At 41.6% G+C, this 18915-nt stretch overlaps 1 protein-coding gene across 12 annotated transcripts in view; it reads right to left on the bottom strand.

Annotated features, from left to right (window-relative positions):
• sas (stranded at second) overlaps positions 1 to 12041 on the bottom strand; it is a 375038-nt gene extending 362997 nt beyond the window's left edge. For all 12 annotated transcript variants that reach the window (XM_053770852.2, XM_070096094.1, XM_053770855.2 and 9 more), the window contains exon 1: positions 11587 to 12041. In XM_053770852.2, coding sequence (XP_053626827.2) covers positions 11587 to 11860 — 274 coding nt within the window. In that variant the 5' untranslated portion in view covers positions 11861 to 12041. The remainder of the gene's footprint in view (positions 1 to 11586) is intronic.
• Between the last annotated feature and the right edge of the window lie 6874 nt (positions 12042 to 18915).

Below are 18915 nucleotides of genomic sequence, written 5' to 3'. Positions count from 1 at the left end.
AAGATATTTGGAGACACTAAGTAGTCAAAAGACAAGTTCACAAGGGATGAGACACACACACACACACACACACACACACACACACACACACACACACACACACACACACACACACACAGGTATGTAAATAAAAAGACACAATAAATTCCTATAAATATATATGTATAAATCTGAAATTTTAAAATATCAGTCTCATGACTTGGTTCACATATGTTTTTTTCCTAAAGTTATATTGTAGCCAGGTGAACTCATGTAATTTACGTATCCCTTCCACTCCAACAATCTTCTTTAACTTCAAGCCCCTAAATAACAGTTTTATCTTAACCTACTACTCCAGCAACCCCTTAAATGTCTTGCTCCATCAACTACTCAAACTTGCTGCATCAACAACCCTTCCAACCAGCTGCTCCATCAACCCCTCCACTCAGCCCCCCCCCCTTCCCCTCCGGGCCAACGCAAACCTTTTCGCACCTCAAGTTTCACTTCCAATACCCACCTCCCATACAAAACTACCTCAACAGCAATAGCTCCTCCCATTAATCCCTGCTTAAACACATCCTTCCCACAAAACTCACTAAACAAACTCTCCCCCCAAAACCTTGACTTCAACAGCTCCTTCCCACAAAACTACTTCAGCAACCCTTCCTACAAATATCAGCTCCCATAAAAAGTCCACTTCAACCCCAACCGCCCCTCAAACCCCCATTTTAATAATCCCAATTCATTCCCCCGTCCCACATCAACACACCTGTTCCCAAATGCCTCTAAATCAACATCCATCTTGCTTGCATCACAACGCGCAAAAGCCAGACACGAACTGGTTACCACATACACACCCACGCCAAGCAGGCACCAGCTCGCCCACACGCCTGCTAACACGCACGCACGCACACACGCCCACACAAGGTCGCTCTCTCTGCCCTATAAACATTACAGGTCGTAGCTCTGACTCACAAGTTGTCAACAGTTACACGCCAATTAGCTCGTTCTTCTGCACTCTCATCAGGTCGTTTCGTTTCTAGAAACGATGGTCGCCAGGGATGCTTGCAAGACCCATGCAACAAGAACTGAGTGTGTGTTGCAGGTGACTGAAGTGTTCTGGGTGACTAGGATGTGTTGTTTATGATTAGTGTGCTGTGATTAGTGAAGTTAGTGATTAATGGTTGTGATTATTGTTACGTATTGTTGCTTGTGACTGAGGTTGGTGATTATTGTTGTTTGTGATCAGTGTCGTGTGTGATTTGTGTTCTGTATGAATGTTGCTTGTGATTACTGTTTGAAACTAGCGTATTTATTACTGTTGTTTATTATTAATATTGCTTGTAACTGGTGCACTGTTTGTGATAAGAATGTATTCTGTCTGAGAGGGATTTCTTAGTGTGGATTATGTTATATGCTTTGAGGTGCAGTGTATGTTATGGTTGTGAGGACCTGTCGTGGTGACAGTTGAGGTCGTGGTGACTTGTGGTTCTGGCAAATGTTGTGGTTGTGGCAAGTGCTGTGGTTATTGTGAATTTGTGATTGTGGTGACTGTTGTGGGTGTGGTTTGGTCAATTCTGTGGGTGGCCCTGACGTGTGCTGTGGGTGTATTTGCGTGGTGGCGTGGGCGTGGTATGTGTGGATGGGTGGTAAGGGAGTGAGCACAAGGCTGATGCGTGGCGACAGGTAGACATTCAGGTACGAAAGCAGACAGGCAAGCAAGTAGGCGGGCAGGCAAGCAAGCAGGCAAATAAGTAGACAGGCAAGAAGGTATATAAATTGGGAAGCAGACAGGAAGCAAGTAGGCAGGAAGACAGGAAGGCAGGCAGGCAGGCATGAAAGAGGCAGACAAGCAGACAGGCAAGAAGGTAGATAAGCAGGGAAGCAGACAGGAAGCGAGTACGCAGGCAGATAGGTAGGTAGAAAGGCAAGTAGGCAGGCAGATAGGAGAGGAGATAGAAATGTAGGCATACAGGCATACAGGCAGGGAGATAACCAGATAGGCAGGCATGTAGGCATGCACTACATGCTTGGGGTCATAGATTACTACATACTGTGGAGGTTCATAGATGACTACATACTGGGAGCCACAGGTCACTATATAATGAGGAGTCACAGGCTGTAGGCTGGTAGTTAGGCAAATTGCAGGTAGGCAAACTGGGAAGCAGACAGGTAGGCAGGCAGGTATGGAAGCGGGTAGGAACGCTGACAGGCAGGCAGGCAGGCAGGCAGGCAGGCAGGCAGGCAGGCAGGCAGGCAGGCAGGCAGGCAGGCTAGCGGGCTAGATGGTAGGCAGGCAGGTGTTGCATGATCAAGCGGGACGAGTCACACACCATCTCAGATGTAGGCCAGAATTTCTCAAGCACCACCTCTGCAATTGAATCTCCGCTATGTACGCTCAACTATCGAATATCACACGCCACCCTTTATCACCAGTAACCCTAGCGTCTGTACGAAGTATTGCTCCACTTCGTCATCAACACGAACCAATATTCAACCTAAAAAAACATATATTGCAGTACAAGCGGCTGCCCTGATAGCGGGACACAACTGACTTATTTATTAGACGCCGGCCCCAGCCAGGGCTAGTTACCCACTCCCAGTGCAGAGACCTGAACACAGTCTGAGTTAACCCATTCATGAATCTGGTGCTAACCGGACACTGAGCAAAATATGAAGTTATGCCTGGCTTTATTTTTCAATTACTCTGTCCAAAATGTAATAAATCCACCTAATAGGCTTCATTATCACTAAACATATTTTTGTATATTCTGGTGACAAACACACCGACAAAATTTATTGCAGTATGCCCTTAAGCCTACTGGGAGGGTTAATTTACTGGGAGGGTTAATTTACTGGGAGGGTTAATTTACCAGAGTTGTTGGGAATGCTGGTGATCTCTGAGTGAATAAATGAATATGAAAAAACAAGTGTCATATCCTAGTTGCAATCATTTTAGCAGTCTGGATATTGTCGCTTATACTCAATATATTTCGCATAATTACATCATTATCCTAAGCTTAAAATTTTCTGCATATATTTTTGGACTTAGTAATTTTCGTATAAATCGTAGCTCACAAGACTGCCATTCCCATTAGCCCCCTTGGGGAGGGGAAGGCAGACCAGAGAGGCCTAGATTCTCCCTACGAGCCCCGTGAGGGCGGGGAATGTGGCTAGGCTTGGGGACAGTTGGTCCCGACGATGAGGGGGTACTTGTACCTTCTCCCATGGGAGACTTAGGTCTCAGACACTCCCAAGACAGGGAGCCAAGGCCGGGCCACCACTTGGAAAAGGCCGGGGCCGGGAGAATACCGGCGAATCTTTAATAATAATAATCGTATAAATCTGAAACATAATAATGATAGCTATAAACAAGCTAAACGTTAAATGACTCGCGAAATCGTAAAGACACAAGTGCAAACAAACCATACCACTGGCGGGGACTCAACTAGTTGGATGAATCTTACTTTTGCCAGCTGGGCCAGTGGCTTACGCGCTGGCCTGGAGTTTTACGACACACTTGCCATGAGTTCAATCCCAACTCGTTGCATGATTTTTTTAACGTTAAATACCCGTGAAAATATATATATATATATATATATATATATATATATATATATATAAATATATATATATATATATATATATATATATATATATATATATATGAAGGAGGAGTGTTGGTGTTGCAGTTTAAAAACTGTAGTGTAAAGCACCCTTCTGGCAAGACAGTGATGGAGTGAATGATGGTGAAAGTTTTTCTTTTTCGGGCCAGTGTGATAATAAAATAATAATAAATAAATAAATATATATATATATATATATATATATATTTATTTATTTATTATCACACCGGCCGATTCCCACCAAGGCAGGGTGGCCCGAAAAAGAAAAACTTTCACCATCATTCACTCCATCACTGTCTTGCCAGAAGGGTGCTTTACACTACAGTTTTTAAACTGCAACATTAACACCCCTCCTTCAGAGTGCAGGCACTGTACTTCCCATCTCCAGGACTCAAGTCCGGCCTGCCGGTTTCCCTGAATCCCTTCATAAATGTTACTTTGCTCACACTCCAACAGCACGTCAAGTATTAAAAACCATTTGTCTCCATTCACTCCTATCAAACACGCTCACGCATGCCTGCTGGAAGTCCAAGCCCCTCGCACACAAAACCTCCTTTACCCCCTCCCTCCAACCCTTCCTAGGCCGACCCCTACCCCGCCTTCCTTCCACTACAGACTGATACACTCTTGAAGTCATTCTGTTTCGCTCCATTCTCTCTACATGTCCGAACCACCTCAACAACCCTTCCTCAGCCCTCTGGACAACAGTTTTGGTAATCCCACACCTCCTCCTAACTTCCAAACTACGAATTCTCTGCATTATATTCACACCACACATTGCCCTCAGACATGACATCTCCACTGCCTCCAGCCTTCTCCTCGCTGCAACATTCATCACCCACGCTTCACACCCATATAAGAGCGTTGGTAAAACTATACTCTCATACATTCCCCTCTTTGCCTCCAAGGACAAAGTTCTTTGTCTCCACAGACTCCTAAGTGCACCACTCACTCTTTTTCCCTCATCAATTCTATGATTCACCTCATCTTTCATAGACCCATCCGCTGACACGTCCACTCCCAAATATCTGAATACGTTCACCTCCTCCATACTCTCTCCCTCCAATCTGATATTCAATCTTTCATCACCTAATCTTTTTGTTATCCTCATAACCTTACTCTTTCCTGTATTCACCTTTAATTTTCTTCTTTTGCACACCCTACCAAATTCATCCACCAATCTCTGCAACTTCTCTTCAGAATCTCCCAAGAGCACAGTGTCATCAGCAAAGAGCAGCTGTGACAACTCCCACTTTGTGTGTGATTCTTTATCTTTTAACTCCACGCCTCTTGCCAAGACCCTCGCATTTACTTCTCTTACAACCCCATCTATAAATATATATATATATATTATATATATATATATATATATATATATATATATATATATATATATATATATATATTTATATTTATATATATTAAATATATTAATATATTATATATATATATATATATATATATATATATACATATATATATATATATATATATATATATATATATATATATATATATATATATATATATATATATATATATATATATATATATATAAACATGTATATATATATGGATTTTCACGGGTATTTAACGTTAAAAAAAATCATGCAACGAGTTGGGATTGAACTCATGGCAAGTGTGTCGTAAAACTCCAGGCCAGCGCGTAAGCCACTGGCCCAGCTGGCAAAAGTAAGATTCATCCAACTAGTTGAGTCCCCGCCAGTGGTATGGTTTGTTTGCACTTGTGTCATACGATTTCGCGAGTCATTTAACGTTTAGCTTGTTTATAGCTATCATTATTATGTTTCAGATTTATACGATTATTATTACTAAAGATTCGCCGGTATTCTCCCGGCCCCGGCCTTTTCCAAGTGGTGGCCCGGCCTTGGCTCCCTGTCTTGGGAGTGTCTGAGACCTAAGTCTCCCATGGGAGAAGGTACAAGTACCCCCTCATCGTCGGGACCAACGACGATATATATATATCTATATATATATATATATATATATATATATATATATATATATATATATATATATATATATATATATATGTGTATGTATATATGTAAAGAAAGAAGCAAAGCGCCGCAACAGTAATGTCACCAACAACACAAGCCGCACAAGTAGCATCACCACCAGTAGGGCCAGCACAGCATAACGAGACTCAGCACAGCAGCATCACAACCATTACAAGGAGCACAGCTACGACAGCATTAACAACAGCATCACCACCACCACCAGAACAAAGAGTACAGCAGCAGCAGCATTACCTACAGTAGCATCAGTTGAGGCAAAAACAACAGCACCACCTCCACCAGAAAGCAGGAAGTGTGTTGGAGGTAAGTGTGCGTCGACCCCAGAGATGGGATGACGGCGTAGCAGGACCGGCCGATGGCGGCGGGCGATTTCAACGCACCATGCACAAAGCTCTACTTCTCCACCATACTAACATCTCCCTCTCTACCATACTAACATCTCCCTCTCTACCATATTAACATCTCCCTCTCTACCATACTAACATCTCTCTTTCTCCCTTACACTAAGATCACACACACACACTATAAATCTATCTCCTCCATCACACCAAGATCTCTCTCTCTTTCCACCACACTTACACCAAGGTCTCTCTCTCCACTACCCTTACACCAAGGTCTCTCTCCACCACACAAGATCTTTCTCTCCACCACCCTTACACCAAGGTCTTTCTCCACCACACAAGATTTTACTCTCCATATTTACATCAACGTCTCTCTCCACCAAACAGCACAACGATCTCTCATCACCACACAACACAACGATCCCTCTCCACCACAATATCAAATACACCAAGGTCTCTCTCCACCACAACACAGTGATATCTCTCCACCACACAAAAGAGCGATCTATTTCAACCACAAAACACAACGATCTCTCCACCACAACACCAATAACTCCCTCTCCACCACACTTACACAAAGGTCTCGACCACACTACGCCAAGATCTCTCTCCAATACAAAATCTTCCTCTTTACCACACATTCTGCCTGGGTGGCTTCCAGAGGTCACCACCCCCGCGGTCCGGTCTCAGACTAGGTCTCCTGGTTGCTGGCCAGATGGATCAAGCTGTTAGTGCCCGCCGCCCGCAGTTCAATGTATGCACTACAAACTGGGTGATCAGGAACTGTTTTGAGGAAAATGTCTAATTCACTCTTGAAGACAGCTAGGGGTTTGTTGGTAATCCCCTTTATGCAAGAAGGGAGGTGTTGGAGAGTCGTCGTTCCTTAACACTTATTAAGTTGGTCTATAGTTTTTTTTTTTTTTCATGGCTTCACTACCACCACTGTGGAGTGGGGCAATATCAGTGTTTTTTGATGACTGTAGAATGACTTCATTGTTTATGCTTCTCCATAGAATATTTGAGGCACGTGATTAGGGTTTCTTTCAATTCTTAATGAATATCGAGTTTATCAAGTGTGGCCCTGGGGTAGAGTGCAGAAACATGCGAGGTCTCTCATTTATCTCCAACTCTACACTTTCTCCACCCATCGCCACATCTCTCGCTTCACCCAACAATTTATTCTTCAGGACATGCACATTATCCCACGAATTTCGTATTTTCCTAAGTTCAAAGAACCACATATAGTAAATTTATCATAATACATACCTATATAAAAAACAGCGAAATTTAATAAACAAATTAGAAGTGTATTAATGAGGAATTTTGAAACGAATTTACGTAAACACTGTGGCTGCATTCTAGGACAAGAGCAACACTAGCGCCACAATGTTGCTGACTTGTTTACATGGCGCCAGTAAGTCATGTGAGACGTAGAGCAATTCTAGAGTATGTCTAACCTACACATTAGTCTGCATCTTCTAAATAAAATGTATGTGTTTCTAGAATAAGGAGTTCTTAGGATGACGTGTTCAAGTCAGTTCATTTTCAACAGACATGTACATGAAAGCAACATTTTCAGACGTGCAGTTCAAATTGTGCATATAATATAAATTTTTAATTATATTTGAAATGTACATATTATATAAATCTGGACTGCATGTTTTTAAAGACTTTTTACTACTTGTTTTCCTATTTGTATCAGTACGAGCTTATTTCCTTCCAAGGAAGGTTCCTTGATGCTGGTGAGGAGCTCTTGATCCATGGAATTGGACGTGTCCTTCCCTTGCTTGAAATGAACCTAATTACCTCCCATTTCTCAAGCGCTGTATGACCCCTACAGATTTAGCGTTTCCCCGCAAATATAATAATGCAGGAACTCATATGTTAATGAAACATTGCCTGACAGTGCCAATGCCACCATTGATAGTGGCACTACCTACGGTTAAGCAAGTCTGAGAGAAGAGGAGAGAGTAAGTCGTGGTCTCGAGTCCTTGACACCTGACTCGTGAATGATAAACCCGCGCCATACACGAGCCTGACACAGCTGTTCATCTCGTAATGAAGGCGAGGGTGGCAGCCATCACGGGATCTGCTGTGTCATCCTATAGCATCTCTTACACACACACACACACAGTTATACCATGCGTAAAAATATCTTTCTTGATAAATTCCGCGAACTTTAATGAAAACCTTGAGTGATAACATCCAGGTGAGATATCATCATTGTGCCAAAAACATATAAGTGGCATTATGCACACGAGATTATTATAATTATGGTGGCGCGCTAAACCTGTAGGGTTATACAGCGCATGTGCGGGGGGGATAGAAAGTATTCAGGCTGAATTCAGGGAACTGGAGCACAGATCCAATTCCCTAGATCAAGAGCCCTTCACTAGCATCAAGGAACCTCCCTTGAGGGGTATGCACACGAAAAAGGTCAAATACAGTCAAAGAGGACAGTTTAAAGCTAAAAAAAAATAAGCGCCAAATATAAATCAGTTATTACTTTAACGGGAAAGCTCTAAACCATAAGGGTCGTGATGCCTGGAAAATGAAAAGGGGTGGGGGTAGTGCAGGATAGCTGCAATTCCTTGCACCATGAGCCTTTCAACACAATCAAGCCACATCCTCCTTGAGGGGACCCACTCTGAATTCAATCAACCGATGCAACCCCTTCACCAATAGCGGAATTCCACAAAACAATTATTTTGAATCCCTGTGGTTTAATATCCAAGTATCTTGCCAAGAGTGATATCGTCATGTGAACGTTCTTAAGTGTTCTAGTTCTACTTAAGTACTAAAGTGGCAAAGCTATCAATGAGATACGAGGCAATACCACTGGTGAATGTGATGCTAGTGGTTACATTCGCGGAGACTGTGGTTATGATGGTAGCTGTGATTATTGTGGTGGGAGTTTTGGTAGTGACAATTACAATGACTGAGGCGGTAATTATGTTGGTGGAGGTGGTGACTGTGATAATGAGTTTAATGATATTGGTGTTATGTTGAAGGGAATGTGACTATGGCGTTGGCAGTCGTGGTTGTTGTATATTGTTGGAGGGTAGAGTGATAATGGTAGAAGTTGTAGATACCATAGTAGATGTCATGGTAAGGATGGTTATGATGGTGGTAGTAATAGTTGTGGTGGCAATACTGAAGGCTGAAGTTATGATAGTACTTATGGACGTAGGGATGAAGTCTTCCATGATGGTGCTAGTGATAGTTATTCTGATGGAGGTCATGACTATGATGGCAGCTGTGGTGGTGATGGTGGAGATCATGACTATGATGGTAGCTGTGGTGGTGATGGTGGTCATGACTATGATGGTAGCTGTGGTGGTGATGATGAAGGTCATGACTATGATGGTAGCTGTGGTGATAATGATGGAGGTCATGACTATGATGGTAGCTGTGGTGGTGATGATGGAGGTCATGACTAAGATGGTAGCTGTGGTAGTGATGGTGGAGGTCATGACTATGATGGTAGCTGTGGTAGTGATGGTGGAGGTCATGACTATGATGGTAGCTATGGTGGTGATGGTGGAGGTCATGACTATGATGGTAGCTGTGGTGGTGATGATGGAGGTCATGACTATGATGGTAGCTGTGGTGATAATGATGTGGATTATAACTATGGCGGTAGTTGTGGTGATAATGATGGAGGTTATGATACTGGTAGTGTTGGTTTTGGTGGTCACGATGGTTTCGGTGCTGTTGGTAATTATGTTTCAGAAAAAGTGGCGGATGAAGGTGCTTAACTCAGCTTATACCCAGCCCCCTCTCCTCCACCTGTGAAAATGCCTTCCACCCTTCATACCCATAATAAAAACAAGATTTTATCTGGGGTAGGTAATGTTGTATAACCTTACCAATTCTGCTACGTATACCTTTTGATATAGAATAAAAAAATTATTATAATTATAACCATAATCTCTAAAGGGGTGGACCGGTAAGCCAGCGGAAGGCCTGGGTCAGATGACCAAAAGCTCCATCGGCGGGTCATCATATGACTAAGACCCAGGTCAGGAAACACTTGTCCTGTTTCCTGACAAATCTTACATACCCTAACCTTCTGATATAAAACTTAGCTGCTCATTAGTTTTACTGACTTTAGATTAATATTCACGGGGAAGCACCAAACCCGTCAGGATCTTACAGCACCTGATACATGAGGTAATAAGGACTGACCCAGTATAAGGGATAGCAAATCAAATTCCTTAGATCAAAAGCCCTTTAACACCATCAAAGCATCCTTCCTTCCATTTTGAAAGGGGCTTAAGATTTACGTTAGCCAGGACTCAAAAGTTAGTTCATATCCAGTTTGGTTAAGGTCTACATGATTTAATTTATAACTGTAGAGGTTATTTTCTGTCTTCATGTTTACTTTTCTGGCTACAACATTAACTTGTCATCCTGAAACTTTTGAGAATACTTCTATGAATTTATTTGTAGGCATATTCCTGTATCGTCGACGATCTTGAATTGTTATTTATTGCACTTTCTATGTAGTTTATATAAACTGTGAAAAGAGGGTTTCTTTCTTGGAATATATTTTACGTATATTGCCATCGGTGTTTCCCATCAAAGCAGGGTAAACCAAAGATGCTAAACGCATTACTCTTGGTGTAAACCGTCGTCAGAAGCCAGGTCATTCAATGAACTAAGATTTAGCTAAAAATTCGAAGAATTGGAAAAACTCCTAGTTAAACCCTAGGAAATTCATTTAATGACCTAGCTTCTGACGACGGTTTACACTGATAGGCCTCAATCTCTTGGTTCTATCCCCTTCCATGGTCTATTCGCATATGTACAGTCAGACTTGAAAGTAGGAGATATTAAAGGAAGGAGGACGGGAGGGTAAGGAAGCAGTGATGGAGAAAGCGGGGCAGTATGAAGGAAGAGAGGTAAAGAAGGGAAATTTCAAGGCAGGAAGTGACTTAAATATGTAAGGTACGGGTGGGGCTGCCACCTAGATCACTGTAGAGATGCAGGGGTACAGGTGTGACTACCCTCGGTTCCAACTCGAGTCACACTTTATTTATAGTGTTGTTTAAATTTGAGGAAGGAGAAAGTGGTAGGGTAATGTGCGAGGTGTAAGAGCTAGGTGTATACTATTAAAATAACGAGGCGCTAAACCGTGGTCTTACGCCTTCAGAATGGATGGTAATAATCAGGTCTGAAGCAAGGAATTCGAGTGACTCCAATTCCTTAAATCAAGAGCCCTTCACGTATTTGTGTATACCTGAATAAACTTACTTACATTTGAAGGGTTTGGAAAAGTAAAGCACTTCGTTAACACTAAGAAAACGTATGGTATAAGCAAGCAGTATGATACAGATGGTATGATAATAAAAGGGAAGAAGGCAAGACAGTACCGTAGAGGTTGACGTAAGACTGTACACAGTATGAGAGAGATCAGTGTTGAAACTAGGAATGTGTGTGGAGCGGGGGAGAGGAGTGCAGGTTCATGTGAAGGGAGAGGGAAGAGAAGAGCAAGATAGTATGAAGGGAAGGTAAGAGGAGAGCAGGTTAGTGTAGAGGGAGAAGAGCAGGTTAGTGTGAAGCTAGTAGAGCAAGGGGGAAAAGATATATTTCCCTTACCTTTACAAACACCTTCAGAAGAACAGACGAGGCCGAACTCAACATCGCAGGGCATGGAGGGCAGAGAGCAGGAGTCCCCCTCCTGGTGGGCACATACCCGACAACATGGACAGTCTTCCCTCGCTACAAGACGCCCTCGACACCCACCGCCGCTCTCACACGCTGGAGAACATTCACAATTCTCCGTGGCAGAGTTATCAGGTGGGCCGCCCAGCTGTGCCCATACCAGGTAGGGCACCACCGCCACTACCAACACCACCCGCGATACTAACATTGTCAACACCTGTTCTCGCAGCTTCCAGCACACACGCCACTCACGGGGCTCACTAGCACTTGATTAAACTTGAAAAGGACTAATGCTAGCACATTTTTTTTATTGGCTGTTTATGGGCTTGATGTTGCACCAAAGTAAGTACTTACTCCCACCACAGCGAACTATCAACTGTCGGAGACGCGAGATGAACTTGACAGTACATCCAAACATCTCATACTCCAAACTTATTACAACGTGTAGAATTAACAAGTTTAAAGTTGGAAAGTTAGCAAGTTATTAGTAAAACCCACTACATATTATAGCTTCCATCACCGGAAAGTAAACCGCATTGCAAGTAACAAAACATAATTTAGACATATTTCCTGGAAATCTCATGCGCGTGGCAGGGGAGTATTCCAGTCTTGAGACTCCGGCGTGAGGCTGCAGATGGCAGCACACTTCCAGGTCATGTAACCTCATTACCACCAACTATTATAATCTCCCTCTTTCCCTATGGCTTACTGTAGTCTTAAACACTTTGTACGGTGCCTTTCATTCATTTAAAATTATGGAAACCGCTCCTAAAGGTCTACACGTCATATGATGCTCTTGAACAAAGGATTTAGAGCGGGCATCCTGAAGAGTAGCAACCCTCTTTTCCACTGCTATACCCGGTGCCATTTTGGTAACTTTTTGTCTTAAGAGGCACATGAGTTTCTGTCTCCTAATATCATGTTTATTTTTCCCCTATAATCTACATTGTCCATAATTAATGTCGCATTTGCTTTGTCTGCTTTCGTAAGGTGAAGTCTACGATCTTCCCTTAATTCATGGTAAACTTAACAAATTTTTGAGGACAATTGTGTTGCAAGGGTCTGAGCAAAGCTCGGACCTCTGCAACACAATTGTTCTCAAAAATTGGTTAAGTTATACCATGAATTAAGAATAGATCCTACACTTCACCTTATAAAAGCAGACAAAGTAAATGCGATAGTAATTATGGACAAGGTAGATTATAGGGGGAAAATAACATCTTAGAAAACAAGGGAACTGACGTGCCCCTTAAGCAGCATCGTAGTCACCTAGGCGGTGCTGGAGCGCAGTCAGGGCATAGAGGTTACGCCATGGTAGTGAGGGTGACGGTGGGCGCCCAGGGTACATCATGGTTTGTGGAGGCGGAGGTTTCACCGTCTTCCTGAGCTCTCTTATAACAAAAAAAAAAAACGGAAATTTCTTACAAAAACTTGACTTTTCAAAGAGTTCTTACAACACTTACATATTTTATTTTGACTGACGACTGTCCCATCCAAGAATTAAGAAACCAAGAGGTTCTAGAATATCGTAAGGGACTCCATAACAGCAACTTTGATTATTAAACTAATACATGTTTTTATTAGATAGTTTTATCGTGTGGGTGGCAGTGGAGAGATAGAACAAACATACCATGTTAAGGCACTCAGTGAATCCATAAACCGGGCCCCAATGTTACTTTGGTTAAATCATTATTTTTTTTTTTTTGACACAGATCAATCAGATTAGTGAAGTGGTGCAATAAGCAAAGTTGAGATACTTTTCTAATATGTCATTATGAAAAACATTTGGCTATTTCTTGAATATCTACAAAAATGTGTACCCAAAATTCTTAGTGTTTCATATTCCAGTAAACAGTGATGCAGTGTTAGAATAATTTTTCTGACAATTTGTTATACGTATCTACATTAGTGGTAAAAGGACACAAGTGCGACTAATGTGACATTTTATTGTGGCAACGTTTCGCTCTCCAGGAGCTTTGCCAAGCCGGTAACGGCTTGACAAAGCTCCTGGAGAGTGAAACGTTGCCACAATAAAATGTCACATCAGTTGCACTTGTGTCCTTTTACTTTACATATTGTCGGTAATTCTACCCAACTTTATTACATTAGTGGTGCTGTGAACTAAAGATCTGTTGCCTAGCCGAAGTTTAGTGGTAGTCTGCTGATATTTTTAATGGGTTGCAGACATATGGCTATTCCTACATGATGGAGGAGAGGTTGTCTCATGGCAGTCTAAAATCTCAATTCTCATGGAGTTCTCTGAGTACTATTGTCCGCAGGCTGTGTGTACACTGCCCAAAGTTATAAATGACTTAAGCGTTACAATAACAATAATAATAATAATAATATCTTTATTTCTACAAGTACATAGCATACAGACCTAGCTGTCTTCCATGACATACTACTATAATGAAAGCCCCTTGTTATGCAGAGCATTTCGGGCAAATTAGGTCAATTTTGTCCCAGGATGCGACCTACACTAATCGACTAACACCCAGGTACCCATTTTACTGATGGGTGAACAGGTGTAAGGAAACACGCCCAATGTTTTCACCCCTTGCCGGGAATGGAACCACGGACCCTCAGTGTGTGAGGCGAGAGTTTTGCCTACCAGGCCACGGGCCATCTCTTGTGAATATAATAATAATTCATTTCCATCAGGCATTCGAAGAATAATGGGGTATTCCTAATATCATACCGCTAAGCGGTATTGCCAGCCTTAAACGACTGAGCGGAATCGCTAGCCTTATACAACTGAGCGGCATCGCTAGCCTCACACTACATAGCAGCATCGCTAGCCTCACACTACATAGCAGCATCGCTAACCTCACACCACTGACTGGCATCGCTAACTTCACACTACTAATTAGCATCCTTAGCCTCATACTGCAGTGTCATCGCTAGGCTCTTCCCGCTAAGCGGCGCTGAAGCCTTAAATCCGCTAGCTGTGTATCGCTTCACACATGAGGAAAGAATTCATGCGGATATTTTATTGTATAGTTACCCCCGAGAGCGTGCGAAGGGTTGCCTTAAATGATAAAACAAAACGACAATCATCTGGTGAAGTATGATTCAATAAGTAGCTCGATAATATGTTACCTAGTCTGGGAAAAATGTAAAAATTCGTCTCAGTGTTATCATTATTATTAATGGGGAAGTGGAAAACCTGTAGGGATATTACACTGCCTGAGGAATTTTAGATAATCAGGTTTGATCCGTGGAAGAGGAAGGTTGCTCCAATTCCCTGAATCATTAGCCCCCCCAGCACCAAGGGGGCTCAAGGCACACCGCCCCCTTGAAGGGAGAGCTTATCTCATGATGAATATGACACATGTAACATCTGAGTATCTTTAGTGACGAGTCGTTTCGCTTGGCCATCAGCCTTTTTTTTTTTTAATCTATAACATAAGCGACTATTATACCGCAGACGATAGAAGAGGAGGAGAGGTTATTTTGAACTGTTCGGTCCCTTATATCAAGATTAAGGGACCGAGCACCTTAAAAATATTCCTCTACTACTTTCTCTAGTATTAAATTAAAAAGCCTGGTGCGCAGGCAAAACCTCTCATTAATAAAGATTCCCTAGTACTGCATATATGTCTCACTCATAAACTTGTTCGTATTGTGCAGGGATAATGTAATAAAACTTATCTAATGCACTAAGAGCTTGGAAACCGTAAATGCCATGAAGATATATACTCTATCCATTGTTACAGAGGCCCGAGATAAATCAATTGTGGGCCATTACTATTCACATTTTCTCATGATATTTGCAAAGCACTATATTCTCACACTAAAATAGTGTTACACCGTCTTATTTTCTTCAGTTCGCAACTAGTGTGGGAACAAGCCCCGACCCTTGTATCCTTCCCGACACCTTTGATCCTGAATCCTTCAAAAAGTGTCCCCGAAGCTACTTTTTCGGACACTAGTTCTGTTTTATTTTCTTTCTCATCCTGTATTATTGAGTGAGCAACTTTGTCTTTGTTTTGACTTATACTCTGAAAGATTATAAAAGATAAATACAAGAAACACTTGTCAGTTATAAATTGAATTTGCCGTGAGGGATTAATATCGTTCATTAAAGTTCGTCCTGGCGTTATTAATGTTGTGTGAGGGCGAGGTGGTCTACCCTGAGGAGTGACGACGTAACATACAGCAGTGCAGTGTACTGTGAGGTGTGGACAAAGCACTGTTGGGCGTGGCACGTGCCACCCGTCCATGGGAGTGACAGTGTTGATGGTGATCCATACTGCCTTCACCGCACCCCTCTCCAATCCTCGCAGTACCCTATTTTAGTCCCTTTCTCGCACTCCGCAGTCTCCCCTGTAGTATGTAAGTTTATATTTAGGCAATTAATATGTAACATACATGGTTTTATAACCATGGTTGTGAGGGCACACAGATGATGTTATCACTCATATATTATTACGTTATGTAATAATATATAGGATGAGGGTAAAATCAAGCAGTGATTTATTTCCACTGTAGTCCCTGCATTACTACTGAGGTCCCTGTTCTCTCTTAATCTTGATATAAGGGACTGAACAGTTCAAAATAACCTCTCCTCTTCTTCCATCGTCTGCGGTATAATAGTCGCTTATGTTACAGATTAAAAAAAAAAAAGGCTGATGCGCAGGTGAAACGACTCGTCAATAAAGATACCCAGATGTTACATGTGTCATATTCATCATGAGATAAGCTCTCTCTTAATTTCATCCAGCTTTAGTTTTTTCATTATTTGACCTTTCCAGTCTTACCCAACTTTCTCACTTTTTTTCTAACTACGTACTTTACTCATTCCGGCCTTACAATTTCTTTTATTTCCCTTCCTCGTCTCTCTCACCATTTATCTTTTCATACATAATTCTACTAGTGATCTCTCTCTTAACTAATGATGGTAAATCCTATGCCATATATCTACATAATTTATGATCATTAGACAGCTTACGACAGATTTTTTCTCTCCACAATACTCCTGACTTTCCGCCTTTCCATGACTTATTTATTGATTTCCAACTTTGAGTTCTACCGTTGTAGCTGATTCAGTCTCTACATTCTTTCATCAGCTGTAGTACTTCGTAAGACTGTGTTGTCTTTTACTTTTTTATATTACTTATTAATTTTCTTCGCAATTAACCCATTGCCAGTCACTATTATATTGATGACAATTTAAATTTATTGGATTACCCTATCCACCGGACCGCAATTTGTGGTTTAGTGAATAGTGATGCGTACTGTGTCCTGTTCTCACAGGGCTGGGAAATGGGAACGCAGGATCGAATCTTGGCCAGCCGCAGTTCTGTTAATGATTCAAAAACCACTTGTTATGTGTGTGTGTGTGTGTAATTCACTCGCTGTGTGGGGTATTTATAACCTAGTCAAACTAAAATTTACTATAATATAATTTTTATTACCTTAAAGCCAACTCCTAGTGATTACGGGCCTTACGTTGAAAATTTCTTTCTTGGGAAAGTTTTCTCTGTTGAAGCGACTAGCTAATGGGTTGCTAAGTTCCTCTTTAGAACTCCTGAGAAAAAGTCCGTCAGGTTCTGGTGACTTGTTTGGTGTCAGTCTGTTTAGATGTCTGAGGACAATGTCACTAGCATTTTATCTTGCAATAATTTATTTTCGTTCTGACCTGTATAATTATTGATCTCAGTGATTTAATTTTTTATCTTCGTGTATAATAATAGAAGAAATATTAAAAATAGTACATCTCTTTGTTACTAATTAATCTGAACGTAGGTACATTTAAGTGGGCTTATCCTTTCCCAAATTTTGCTCCTAGATATCTGAAAGAAATCCTTTTGGGTAGTTCTTTGATTCCCCTGCAACTCTTGATTTCATATTCTCTTTTGGGTTTCTCATTCTTTTTTTATTTATCTCTTCAGCTGAATATATCGGTCATTAAGGTAAACTTACCTGTTGATTCACCTGTAAATGCCTCTTGTCTCACCCATAAGATGGTTTTAGCATATTTTTTCATACATTTATATTTGATTCAGTTTATTAGGAATATGTGCAGTTTGGGAGACTTGGACAACGCTTTGAAAAAAGAAATCATGTTGACATCCATCACCACCGTCTGTCCGGCCTCCCTCATGATAGTCCCTAATCATGTTACTTCAATCTAAACTACTTAGGTAATCCCTAATGCCTATGTAATATGCAGCACCAAAAATTGGTGACATTGACTTCGTTATATTAAGGTAATTCGATGAAATATTGAAACTAAGGGATTTGTGGTCCCTTTCTCCAAGCTCTTGATTAACCTCAAGGTTATTTATCAGAGTCCTTGTTTGTTAGAACCAATCAGACAGGCTATTTCCTCTAGGTAGTTCTGACAAAAGCTTTTTTTTTTTTTTAAAGCAGCCCTGGATTATATCAAGAAAGTCACTAGACTTAGATTTCCTATTAAACTGATCCAATCAGTTTGACTAAAGTTAAAATCTTCCATCATAAAAACATTTTCGTATGTAGATACCTCAGTAATATCGTCTTATATTAATATTAGTTTACCATGATCACTATCTAAGTTGGTGTTCTGTAAAGAACATCTAAGATTAGCATTCCATACCCATCAATTATATTTTCTGTGTATTCCTTCTGTCTTTATATCACTATAGGTGCAGCAGTTTAAGTTTTCTCTAACAATGACACACCACCCTCTACACCCACAATGACACACCACCCTCTACACCCACAATGACACACCACCCTCTACACCCACAATGACACACCACCCTCTACACCCACAATGACACACCACCCTCTACACCCACAATGACACACCACCCTCTACACCCACAATGACACACCACCCTCTACACCCACAATGACACACCACCCTCTACACCCACAATGGCACACCACCTTCTACACCCACAATGACACACCACCCTCTACACCCACAATGACACACCACCCTCTACACCCACTCCGCCCCTTTCCTGTTGACGCTTTCAGTGTGGAATAATTTATACCCCCTTGTATGTGGCAGTCGGTTGGCATGTCCCTATTTTCCTGATTGAACCGGGTCTCCGTTATTGCAGTTATATCCGTTTCCTTCAATTAGTCTTAGCTCATCTATTTGCTTTCTTTCGCTCCGGCTGTTTGTATAGTTAGTAGATGCTAAGAACGTTTCTGCTTTGCTTCTCTGTCTTTCTTTTATGTAGACCTTGCATTTTTTTGCCTTTGCTTTGAAATAGTTTATAAAACAAACTCAACTCTGCCCTTTCACCCTCTCTCTCCAACCCTCAC

The sequence above is a fragment of the Cherax quadricarinatus genome, chromosome 4, assembly GCF_038502225.1.
Source record: "Cherax quadricarinatus isolate ZL_2023a chromosome 4, ASM3850222v1, whole genome shotgun sequence".
NCBI classification, from domain to species: Eukaryota; Metazoa; Arthropoda; class Malacostraca; order Decapoda; family Parastacidae; genus Cherax; species Cherax quadricarinatus.
The sequence above is the reverse complement of the archived record's forward strand: the minus strand, read 5'-3'. Positions and strand labels throughout refer to the sequence as shown.